General features: G+C 46.9%; 1 protein-coding gene across 1 annotated transcript in view; it reads right to left on the bottom strand.

Moving 5' to 3' along the window:
• The window catches only part of LOC140386778 (acrosin-like), a 61,224-nt gene that overhangs the window by 42,228 nt on the left and 5,589 nt on the right, over positions 1-13,407 (bottom strand). The window contains exons 2-3 of the mRNA XM_072469471.1: positions 6,896-7,094; positions 2,013-2,275 (exon numbers count right to left, since the gene is read on the bottom strand). Coding sequence (XP_072325572.1) covers positions 2,013-2,275; positions 6,896-7,094 — 462 coding nt within the window. The remainder of the gene's footprint in view (positions 1-2,012; positions 2,276-6,895; positions 7,095-13,407) is intronic.

Raw genomic sequence — 13,407 nt, 5'->3', positions numbered from 1 at the left:
TCCTGCACCGACCTTGGGTGTGCAGCACACTTAGCACTGGCCAAACACAGCAATCATGCAAAGTAGCAGATGCATAAAATTGGCCTGCTACCTGCATTGGAAGCAATAGGTGCAGGTTAATCATGTATTAGGATTCTTGTGCTCATTTTGTCAGATATCAAGTTTTGCCCCCATGGACTCCAGTAGTTCCATCATGGGCACCAATTACTCCATGGATACTGAGAGTTGACAATCAATTTATCATGGAGGACATCAGAGTTAAGCCTAGTTCTGTCCTCACCCACCTTCCACACACGTTTCCAACATTGGGACCTCAGGGTAATTTTCCTATTCTTTGCCAATGCCAATTATTATTGCTACAGGGTCTAAGTTGCAAATTCAGCACAGGCAAAGGATCAAAGCTGGAGCCCTGAAACCTATATGTGTCTGAAGTAACCACATTATGCGTTTACCAAATGACTCATTGGAGTGAGCTGAAGTAGAATTCTTTCTTTCACCAGGGAAAGTCAGGCACTGATCACTCCAAGTTCAATTCCACACTGCCATCAAATGAGGACAAAATGCTGCCTTTGGTTTTGAAAGAAGTATGCCCTTTTGTTTATAGCTCTTTTTAATTGGCTTGCAACACTGTTCTGAGACTGTTTTGTGGTATTTCATCAGACTTCTAAGCAGAGAATTAATTGTAAAATGAATTGAGTTGAGATTACCTACATTATATTGAAAGATACTCCAAAAATATGTTCCTCACATTGTGTCTTTAAAAAAAATATATATATATATAAATAATCTTTATTAGTATCACAAGTAGGCTTACATTAACACTGCAATGATGTTACTGTGAAAATCGCCTAGTTGCCGCACTACGCCGCCTGTTTGGGTAACTGTGGGAGACTTCAGAATGTCCAATTCACCTAACAAGCACGTCTTTCGAGACATGTGGGAGGAAACCGGAGCACCCGGCGGAGGAAACCCACGCAGACACGGGGAGAACGTGCAGACTCCGCACAGTGACCCAATCCGGGAATCGAACCTGGGACCCTGGAGCTGTGAAGCAACAGTGCTATCCCTGTGGCACCGGTTTTAAACAAGAAGTGTCAGATAATCTGAATGGCAACAACATGTTTATTATCAAATTACGCAACTATATTTCCTTATTGTTTATATGAATGCTTCACTTTATAGAATCATAGAATTTACAGTGCAGAAGGAAGCCATTTGGCCCATTGAGTCTGCACCGGCTCTTTGAAAGAGCACCCGACCCAAGCTCACACCTCCACCCTATCCCCATAACCCAGTAACCCCAACCCAACACTAAGGGCAATTTTAGACACTAAGGGCAATTTAGCATGGCCAATCCACCTAACCTGCACATCTTTGGACTGTGGGAGGAAACCGGAGCACGCGGAGGAAACCCACGCACACACGGGGAGAACGTGCAGGCTCCGCACAGACAGTGACCCAAGCCAGGAATCGAACCTGGGACCCTGGAGCTGTGAAGCAATTGTGCTAACCACCATGCTACCGTGCTGCCCACCTTATAGAGTTGAGGCCACAGTCAGATCAGCCATAATCTTACTGAATGACTGAGCAGGCTCTTGGCCTTTTCCTCTTCCTGCGTTCCCGCACACAGAAACCCTGCAAACATCAAACCCCAGGAATATGCAATGTTATATTATATCATGTTGCTGACGGCCACATAAACAACCATCAATGCAGAGAGTAACACAGTTTAAGCATTGATCACCTCTGGAGCTACAAGAAACATCTCTTTTTTAGTTTCAATAAATCATGGGATAAAAATCTAAAAACAGCAATGAAAGGTTTCTCTGCAGCAGGCACAGTCTCTGTTCCAGTTATTGGCATTGCCCAGCATTGCCCATGCAGTGGTGTTTTCAAAGTAAACTAACCTGGAAGTTAAGTCTGTCCCACAAACTATTTAATACGGCAATACTGCCCTGAAAAGAAGCAATTTTATGAGTGCTTTATATAAATGCTCCTGGTAAGGATACTACCATTTTGTTCCATAAGTCCCCATCCGGTAACATGACAATGGCTCCACTTCTCAATATGAAATTTGCCTGGTTTTGGTAAACATGCCACTCGGATGTAGTCCCCAAAGTTGATTGCTTTGTCCACTTTAAGCACTGCCACATCATCTTGGACTTCATGGTAATTTTCATGCAATATTAAGGCATCAATTTTTCGAGAAATTGTCCATTTAGCGGGCCTGGATAGGTCTCTCAGTCCCATCACAGCTTTCCACTGATCTTTATTGCTATCACAATACAAAGAAAAACAGACAACATTAACTGTGAACCAAAAATCATTTCCAAAACTGAGTGGGTTCCTATTGTTAGGCATATGAAATGAAAATCGCTTATTGTCACAAGTAGGCTTCAAATGAAGTTACTGTGAAACGCCCCTAGTCGCCACATTCCGGCGCCTGTTCGGGGAGACTGATACGGGCTTGGTGGCAAGTAAAGCCTAAGCAACAACATTAAGACGTCACAGTGTCTGCAATTACCATCAGATAAACATTCATGATCAATGTTTCCGTAATAAGGGGTGGCATGGTGGCACAGTGGTTAGCACTGCTGCCTCACGCGCTGAGGACTCGGGTTCGATCACAGCCCTGGGTCACTGTCTGTGTGGAGTTTTCGTATTTTCCCCGTGTTTGCGTGGGTCTCACACCCACAACCCAAAGATATGCAGGCTAGGTGGATTGGCCACGCTAAACTGCCCCTTAATTGGGGAAAAAAATGTTTTTGTAATAAAATCTCTCTAAAATTAGTCTGTCATGATTTACATTGACCACTACTGCACCTGTCAGTTAGGGAAGGAAATCTGTCATCCTTACCCGGTCTGGCCTACTTGTGGCTCCAGACCCAGAGTGATATGGTTGACCTTTGCCAAGTCAGACATTCAGCTCAAGGGGCAATTAGGGGTGGGCAACATGTACTGACCTTGCCCATGTGATGCCCACATCCCATGAAAGAATAAAGAAAAGTATTTGATATTAGATATTACTGCAGGTAATCATTTGTAGTTGAAAGGAAAAGGCAGAAAATTACAATGTGAAAAATGGCCTTGGATTGAAGCAGGAACTGATGCAGTTGCACAGTTCTCTTTAGCTGTAACAATTTTGCCCTGCACCCATCATTGTGGCCTGGCAGAGCATGACAATGGGTACAAAAAAAAATCAAGTACTGAGGTGCACAAGATCCCGAAAATAATTCACCCAAATTGTTAATAAATTAGTAAGAAAACCATCCCAAAATTGCATGTTCAGCCATGCAAAACCACGGACCGGAATTAATGATGCCAACCCCCTTGGGCGGTCGCGGGCTCACCAGGAATTAAAGACTAATCCCCGGGCACAAATAATAATCGTGTTGTATTTCCTTTGAGAGTTTTTGTTCAGTGGTTACAAAGATATGACGCTCAGCAAAAAGGCTGCTTGACTGACAGTCAAGAATCAACCAATGAGTAATGAAGAATCTCTTTGCTTTCCATGGGAAGATTTGACATCCTGAGGAAGGACATGCCGGGTGACCAACGGCAGGGAGCAGGGTGGTAAAAGGCAGGAGGTCATGTGATGACATACTTAGCAAAATGTCCAACCAGGATTAGCAACCCTAGTGAAATGCTAAGAAAAAAACACTTTATATGATCAATAGCAAATAAAATATGTATAAAATGAGTCATTCAGGAGTTGCATTAACTCCTGCCACTATTCAGATGGTGAAATATAGCTAAATCCATGAGGAGTTCTATTTAAAAAGAATCTTAAGTTTACAATACATAGCAACAAATAGAAAATAGTAAAGACAACATCAGCAAGTGACCCTGTGCTTCGAGATATGCCTTTGTTAATCTATATTTCCAGAATCAAAAGATTAAATTGTTCAAGGAATATTATGGCCAAGAGTGTTTCAGAACAAAGAAAAGTACAGCACAAGAACAGGTCCTTCAGCTCTCCAAGCCTGCACTGACCATGCTGGCTATCTAACCTAAAACCTTTTACACTCCTGGGGTCCTTATCCCTCTAATCCCATGCTATTGTTGTATTTGTCAAGATGTGGAGATGCCGGCGTTGGACTGGGGTGAGCACAGCAAGAAGTCTTACAATACCAGGTTAAAGTCCAACAGGTTTGTTTCAAATCAGTTGAGGAAGGAGCAGTGCTCCGAAAGCTAGTGATTTGAAACAAACCTGTTGGACTTTAACCTGGTGTTGTAAGACTCCTTACTGTGTATTTGTCAAGACACTCCTTAAACATCATGATTGTACCTGCTTCCACCACCTCCTCCGGTAGCAAGTTCCAGGCACCCACTACCGTCTGTGTAAAGAAACTTCCCTCGCACATTCTTTAAACTTTGCCCCTTGCACCGTAAACCTATGTCCCCCAGTAATTGACTCTTCCACCCTGGGAAAAAGCTTCTGACTCCCACTCTGTCCATGCCCCTCATAACATTGTAGACTTCTATCAGGTCGCCCATCAACCCTCGTGTTTCAATGCAAGAAGTATAACAGAAGTATAACAGATAAGGCAGATAGAACTGTGAGGTTGTTGCCATTACAGAGACTTGGTTGAGGGAGGGACAGGATTGGCAGCTACGCGTTCCAGGATTTAGATGTTTCAGGCAGGATAGAAGGGGATGTAAAAGGGATGGGGGAGTTGCACTACTGGTTAAGGAGAATATCACAGTTGTACTGCGGGTGGACACCTCGGAGTGCTCATACAGAGAGGCAATATGGGTAGAGCTCAGGAATAGGAAGGGTGCAGTCACAATGTTGGGGATTTACTACAGGCCTCCCAACAGCCAGCGGGAGGTAGAGGTGCAAATATGTAGTCAGATTTTGGAAAGATGTAAAAGCAACAGGGTTGTTGTGGTGGGTGATTCCTATATTGACTGGGACTCACTTAGTGTTAGGGGCTTGAATGGGGCAGAGTTTGTTAGGAGCATCCAGGAGGGCGTCTTGAAACAATATGTAAATAGTCCAACTAGGGAAGGGGCCGTACTGGACCTGGTATTTGGGAATGAGCCCGGCCAGGTGGCCGAAGTTTCAGCAGGGACCATTTCGGGAACAATTTCCTAATTCAGTGGGCGGGATTCTCCGACCCCTCTACGGGGACGGCGTGAATCGCACCCCGCCGCTCCGACACCAGCTGCTGAATTCTCTGGCGCCAGTTTTTGGGCAGGGGCGGGGATTGCGCCGGTCATGGGCCGTTGGCAGTGGCCCCCCCCCCCGGCAATTCTACGGGCCCCAATGGGCCGAGCGGCCGCCCATTTTCAGCCAGTCCCACCGGCGTGAAATGGACATGGTCCATCCCGGCGGGACCTGGTTTGTTGGCCATCTAGCGGGGTCCTCGGAGGGGCGGGGAGGGACCTGGCCCCGGGGGGCAGTGGCCTGGCCCGCGATGGGGGCACTCTTTCCCTCCACGCCGGCCTCTATGGCCGGTCTCCATGGCCGGCGCGGAGAAGAAACCCCCTACACATGCACAGGAAACACAGCAACAGTTCTGCCCATGCGCCAACTTGTGCTGGCCGGCGGTGGCCCTTCAGCGCCGGTTGCCGCGGCGCCAACCCCTCCAGCGTCGGCCTAGCCCCCGGAAGTGTGGAGGATTCCGCAACTTCCGGGCGGCCCGACACCGGAGTGGTCCGCGCCGCTCTTGCCGCCGGTACGGGCCGCCCCGCCAATTGCGGGAGAATCCCGCCCAGTATGTTTGAAAGTACAGTTGGATAAAGACAAGAGCAGTCCTTGTGTGAAGGTGCTAAATTGGGGGAAGGGGAATTCTAACAATATTAGGCAGGAACTGACAAATGTAGATTGAGGGCGGATGTTTGAGGGTAAATCAGCATATAGCATGTGGGAGGCTTTCAAATGTCAGTGGATAGGAATTCAGTACCAGCATGTACTGTAAAGAATAAGGATAAATATGGCAAGTTTCGGGAACCTTGGATAACGAGGGATATTGTGAGGCGAGTCAAAATGAAAAACGAAGCATTTGTAAGGGCTAGAAGACTTGAAACAGATGAATCCCTTGAGGAAAGTAGGAAAGAATTTAAATAAGGAGTCAGGAGGGCGAAAAGGGGTCACAAAAAGTCATTGGCAAAGAGGGTTAAGGAAAACCCCAAGGCTTTTTATACGTATATGAAGAACAATTGGCTAGCCAGGGAAAGCGTTGGTCCACTCAAGGATAGGGGAGGGAATCTATGCGTGGAGCCAGAGGAAATTTGATGAGGTACTAAATGAGTACTTTGCATCAGTATTCACCAAAGAGAAGGACTTGACGGATGATGAGTCTGGGGAAGGATGAGTAGACAGTATGTGTCACATTGAGATCAAAAAGGAAGAGGTGTTGGGCGTCTTGAAAAACTTTAATGTAGATAAGTCCACAGCGCCTGATGGGATCTACTCCAGAATACTGAGGGAGGCAAGGGAGGAAATTGCAGAGGCCATGACGGGAATCTTTGTATCCTCACTGGCTACAGGTGAGGTCCCAGAGGATTGGAGAATAGCTAATGTTGTCCCGTTGTTTAAGAAGGGTAGCAAGAATAATCCATTTCTCTGGAGAGAAATTCAGGCAGCACTCCAGGATCATTCTGGAAGGTCGTGATTAACCATGACTACTTTCCTCCACAACGAGCAACCTCCTAAAACTGCTTACTATTCCCCCCATCCATTCCATCCTCATCTCTCATATCTAGTGCAGGAAATTCAAGCACTTTCCCTCCAAAATCTGTTGTGGTATTATTGCATTCTCAATAATATATTCTGGCTTTTCATGGTGCAATGGTAACTTTGAAGTCGGAATGAACAAATGAACAAATCAAGGCAGCCCAACCATCTCCAACAGAATATTAACAGAATAGTCTTCTCTGGAAAACATACTTGAATCCACCTGTGGAAGGAAAGCAGTGTGCTGCTGATAGGAGCCACCATTGACTTATTATTGTTGCTCCACACACGTGTGCATGTTTGTTTGTCACTTGAAGGCTAACTTGCCAAGGCCATGCGCCTTCCACTGCATCCCGACCGCCAACTATTCGGGATTGGCTTGTTCTTACATGGACAGCTCTTTTCCCACATTCTGAAAAGGAAAACATTTGCATTTACTTAGCTTAAAATCTAAGATGGGCAGAACAATATAAGAGCAAGAAAGTTATGATGGAGCTGTATAAAATGCTGGTTAGGCCACAGCTAGATTACTGCATGTAGTTCTAATTGACACATTATAGGAAAGATATGATTGCACAAGAGAGGGTGCAGAGGAGATTCACCAGGATGTTGCCTGGGCTGGAGCATTTCAGCTATGAAGAGAGGCTGGTTAGGCTGGGGTTGTCTTCGTTAGAGCAGAGAAGTCTGAGGAGGGGACCTGATTGAGGTGTACAAAATGATGAGGGACATAGATAGGGTAGATAAAAGGCACTTTTCCCCTTAATAGAGGGGTCAATAACAGGGGGCACAGATTTAAACTAAGGGACAGGCCATTTGGAGGGGATTTGAGGGAAATCTTTTTCACCCTGAGGGTGGAGGGAATCTGAAACTCACTGTCTGAAAGGATGGTAGAGGTGGGAACCCACACATTTAAAAAGTTGTTGATGAGCACTTGCAAAACCATAGCATACAGGCCAAAGACCATGTGCTGGAAAATAGGATTAGAATATATAAGTGCTTGATGGCCAGCACAAACACAATGGGCCGAATGGCCTCTTTTTGTGCTGTTACACTATGGGTGGAATTTCCCCCCAAAATGACCACATGCAATTTGGTGTAAATAGGTGCAAATTGCGGTGGCTGTTCTGGGATGCTGGTCGCAATCTTCCCGCACTTAGTCATTTTTTCGGAGTTTGGGGTGATTTGCGCCATGAATGAGGTGTGCAGGACCCAAAGACGCCACCAAAGCCTGATCCTCAGAGATCAGGGCACCATTTTTAAAGGGCGCTTTGATATCATAATAACCCGGCAGTTCTCATCCCCTTCTGGCTGATAGAGATCCCCTCCTCCCACATGCCGAGTATCAGCCACCCCCCCCCCAACCTCTCACTGCAAAGGCCCCCTCCCAAGCATCGGCGCCAGCACCCCTTCCCCAGGTGAAGGCCCTGCCACTTTATCCCATTCCCTTTCATTCCTTAGGCATAAGCAGCACTTCCCCCTGGCACCCTGGCTATGCCAACCTGGCAGTGTGGTTGGCACTGCCGGGGCAGTGGCAAGGTACTGCCCTACCATGGCCCCGACCGCCCCGGAGAGCTACAATGGCCTCCAAGCCCCCTGGCATGGTCATTATGTCTGGACTCGATTTGTGGAGACCAGTAGTGATTCCTGCCGGCTTCACGTTGCGCCGGCCTCTGGGAGGATTGCAGGAGCAGGGAGAATTCCGCCTAAAGCGAATACGGAATATTAAAATTTGATTTTTAATATGCTAATCTGCTTCATGCCTAGTGAGGGCATGAATCAGGTTACGTCTGCTGGGAGTGTCCAGGAACATCACGCACTGTTTGGCTCCCGGCACAAATCCCGTTTCAGGCACAGCAGGATTTGCGCTGGATGCAACGTGGCCTGAAAATCGCTCCCCTATGACTCAGTTATGGGCCAGGGTTTAACAACTCCAAAATGTATTATGGAGTCCACCTGGCTTACAACCTTGTGTGGATTTTGGCTGGGGTGAGCACAAGAGCCTGCCTTTCAGGTGCTTTTAGGTGTTTTTAATTTAAAAAAACAAGCTTTATTCTAAGAATTTAGTTAACATTTGTATCAACACACACAGCAAGAATTTTTATCAATTACAAAATTAAAGACCCCACACAGCTACAGTAACCTATGTATAACCCTTAATGAATTCCCCCTTAACTGTTCCAATTTAATAACAACATCCAAGTAAAACCAGAAACCCATTTTCAAAGGCGTGGCCAATCACACGGCACTCTCACTGGTATAAGACTGTTGTCCATCTCCCACTGTTCCTGCCTACTCTGAACACAAAATAGCCTAACTCCGCCCCTACCCCCTTACTCCCTACCCTCCTCCCCTTTAGTGAATCTGCTGACAGTTTAGTTTTCTCCGAAGAAGTCGATAAAGGGCTGCCACCTCCGAATGAACCCTAATGTTGATCCTCCAGGGAGGACTTAATTTTCTCAAGTCTAAGAAACCCAGCCATGTCGCTAACCCAAACCCCTGACTTTGGGGGCTTCGGGTCCCTCCACGCTAGCAATATCAGTCTCCGGGCTACCAAGGAGGCATAGGCCAAAACGTCAGCCTCTCTCGCTCCCTGGACCTCTGTTCCCCTTTTCAAACAGCAGATTTGAATTCCTTCCAGAAAGCAATTATCTCTTTTAAGTTACCAAGCAGTCTGAAACAGCTTTTAAAATGAAGATAGAGAAAGACACTTTTTTCAACCTGCGCAGTTCAAACCAGTCCAAAACTCAAAGCAAAAGTAAAAACTCACAGAGCCACAGCCCAGCTCCACCCACATAATGACATCACTGAAGCCATGTCATAAGACAAAAACCTTTCTGAAAGGGACACTCACATGACAACTCTATGACTCGTCCCTTTATCAGCAAAACCCGTAACATTCCTTCACAAGAGACACTCTTCGGTCTGCAGCCAGTGCATTTCCCAATAGGTTAAAATTTTGAAGAGGATTCTCAATGCTTGCTATAACTAATTGCAGACTGAAAAAGGTTAGCACAAGCTATTTTCTGTTTTAAGGTTTTGGCACTGTGATGATAGCTACAAATTATCTGGATTTGTACGTTTGTTACATTTTTTTGTATAATGTATTGCGCAGTTTCTGGGAACAGTTACATTTCCCTTTTTAACTGTAGTCTGCCAAATGTGAGCTGCAAAATTAGCAAAACCTGACCACAAAAGTGGTAACCCAGGAACAGCTCTGGGCTTCAGATGACGATGCAAATTTCCACTGAGAATGTTATTCCTTTGCCATAATTTAAGCCACAGAAATACCTAAATATCCATCACTTGACTAGATTGTGGCAAAAACTGTAGGGAGTTTACTATGTTTCTGAAGGGGAATTTGGGGCAATTGTGGGCATATATTGGTATCCTCCATCGCTAAGTTCACTTTTAACAGCTGCCATTGTGGGACTGGATCCCCCCCCCCCTAACCACCCCTGTCATTGCATTACTTTTTTTTTACCCCAGGCATGCTGACACCTTTCTCCCCATACCTCACACACACACAATTGTGACTGGATCCAATCCTGTTGCAGGCTTCAAGTAGAAATTCTAATCCCACTAAACTATGGCAAGATCAGGAATTCCTGCCTCTCATTCCCATTCATCCCAGTCTCAAGAGTTTCAGTACAAATGATTTTATAATTTCATATTAATCATTTTAATTTGCTGTCACTACAAGAAGTTTTAATCTTTAATTATAACCCACAAGGGCAGGCAAGTGGATATCAAACATAAGTTACTGATGTGTTAGACAGATCCATGTCCATGTAATGTGGTGCATAGGGTACAGGATTACAACATTTCCTATATTACAACACTGACTACACTTCAAATGGACTGCATTGGCTTAAAGCACTTTGAGACTCTGCAATGTGGGTCATTTACAAAGGAACATTTAAACATAAGTGCTGACTGTCGCTTCCGGCACTAAACTACCTTGGCAATGGGTTAACAGAATGATAGAAAATTAAAATCTTTTATCGGGGAGAACCCTCAATGCTATCCTACACCTTTAAGGTTCAGGTGCCGAATTTCTTCATTGGACAGTAAAAAACATTTTATTCGGGTATTTGTAGTTTTTATAATAATAATGACAACAGCCACATAAGCATGGTACATAAAACATTTCCATCCCAATCCCATTCTTCACACCCCCAATCAATGAAACAATAGCCTAGCCACCCCCCCTTCCCCCCCCCCGCCCCCCAGATTCCTGCCTCTGCTGACATTTTAATTTCTCTGAGAAAGTCGACGAACGGCTGCCACCTCCAGACGAACCCTAACAGTGACCCTCTCAGGGCAAACTTTATTTTTTCAAGACTGAGAAACCGAGCCATGTCACTAACCCAGGTCTCTAATTTTGGGGGCTTCGAGTCCCTCCACATTAACAGTATCCGTCTCCAGGCTACCAGCGAGGCAAAGGCCAGAACTCCAAAAATCGCCAGTTCTGGATTCGGCACCGCCCGTGTTTTAAGTATCGTGGACATAGCCTTAGCACAACCCTGCCAAAACACTCTAAGCTTCGGGCATGTCCAAAACATATGGACATGGTTTGCTGGACCTCCTGTGCACCTCGCACACTTATCCTCTACCCCAAAGAACTTGCTCATCCGGGCCACCGTCATGTGTGCCTGGTGGATTACCTTAAATTATATCAGGCTAAGCCTGGCACATGATGAGAATGTGTTAACCCTGCTTAAGGTATCCGCCCACAGACCCGCCTGTATCTCTCCCCCTAGCTCATCTTCCCACTTGCCCTTTAGTTCCTCTATCTGAGTTTCCTCCGACTCCATAAGTTTTTGGTAGATATCTGATAGCTTCCCCTCTGCCACGCATGTTCTGGAAACTACCCTGTCCTGTATCCCCCCTGGTGGCAGGAGCGGGAAGGTCGGAACCGGCCTTCTCAAAAAATCCTGTACCTGCAGATATCTAAATCCATTCCCTGCCGGCTGTTCAAATTTCTCCTCCAAATCCTTCAAGCTAGGGAAGCTCCCGTCTATAAATAGATCTCCCATCCTCTCAATTCCTACTCTCTACCATCTCCGGAACCCTCCATCCAGTCTACCCGGCACAAACCGATGGTTGTTGTACATCGGGGCACAAAACGATGCTCCCTCCACTCTTCCTTTTCCTCAGCTGGTGTGCTAGCATTCTACTGGCCTTTTCCCCAAACTCATACACCACTCCCCTTCCTTTCCTCAGTTGACCCACCGCCTTCACTGTTGATAACAGCCCAAACTCCACCTGTAACCTCCGCCGCTTCTTTAGTAGCCCCGCGTCCGGGGCTTCCGAATATCTCCTATCCACCTGGAGTATCTCCCCAACCAACCTGTCCCTCTCTGCTCATTCCACCTTTTCTCTATGGGCCCCTATCGAAATTAACTCCCCTCTAACCACTGCCTTCAGAGCTTCCCACACCGTTGCTGCTGAGACTTCCCCCGTATCATTTATTTCCAAATAGTTAGAATCATAGATCATAGAATCATAGAAGTTTACAGCATGGAAACAGGCCCTTCGGCCCAACCAGTCCATGCCGCCCAGTTTTTACCATTTTAGTATATGTGCTGCCGAGCACAAATTCTGGATGGTCGTGCTCACCCGCCCACACACCCCCTCATCTGCTAATAGTCCCACATCCAAACTCCATAACGGGCGCTGCCCTCTCTCCATACTAGCCCGTAGATCCACCAATGTGGGGCATGATCCGACACCGCCATTGCCGAGTACTCGGTATAAACCACCCCCGGCAGTAGAGCCCTGCTCAGGATAAAAAAGCCCATCCAAGAGTATACCTTGTGGCCATTCAAAGCTCCATGGATCTACTCCCCCCTTCTGCTCCATAAACCCCTTTAATTCCTTCACTGCGGCTGGCACCCTCCCTGACCGGTCCAATCCTGGATCAATGACTGTGTTGAAATCTCCCCCCATGAACAGATTATGTGACTCTAGGTCCGGGATCTTACCTAACACCCGCCTCACAAATTCCACATCATCCCAGTTTGGTGCGTATACATTCACGAGTACCACCTGCATCCCCTCAAGCTTCCCACTCACCATTATGTACCTGTCCCCCGCGTCTGAAACGATTCTCCCTGCCTCAAATGCCACCCGTTTGTTAATCAGGATCACGCCACCCTGGTCTTAAGAGTCCAGCACTGAATGAAATACCTGGCAGACCCACCCCTTCCTCAATCTGGTCTATAACCTTTAGGTGTGTCTCTTGTAACATTGCCACGTCCGCCTTCAATCCCCTCAGATGAGCGAACTCGTGAGCCCGCTTAACCGGCCCATTTAGCCCTCTGACGGTCCAAGTAATCAGCCTAGTCGGGGGGCACCCCCCCCCCCCCCCCCCCCACCCACCCATGCTGATTAGCCATCACCCGTCTTGGGCCAGCCACCAGCTCGCATCCCTCGCCTCCTCGGGCCCGCCCTCGGGCATCCGCCGTCCTCGACACCCCCCCCTTTGTCCCCTAGCAACAGTTCCTCAGCTGAGCAGCTCCCCCCACCCCTCCCTCCTCCCTAGTAACAGCACCAGAAACCCAACCCCCAATATCAAGCTTATCACCTGCTCACCCTGATGCATGATCAATGACAACTAAAGCGCGGTTGTAGTCCAACTGAAGGCTTTAATAAGCTAGATGTTTCCCCCAGCAGCTCAGGTACAGAATGAAGGCTGCTGGGGTGGCACGGGCTCTTATACCCTG

Source organism: Scyliorhinus torazame, chromosome 12 (assembly GCF_047496885.1).
Source record: "Scyliorhinus torazame isolate Kashiwa2021f chromosome 12, sScyTor2.1, whole genome shotgun sequence".
In the NCBI taxonomy this organism is placed as follows: domain Eukaryota; kingdom Metazoa; phylum Chordata; class Chondrichthyes; order Carcharhiniformes; family Scyliorhinidae; genus Scyliorhinus; species Scyliorhinus torazame.
This window is presented reverse-complemented; position numbering and strand designations above follow the sequence as displayed.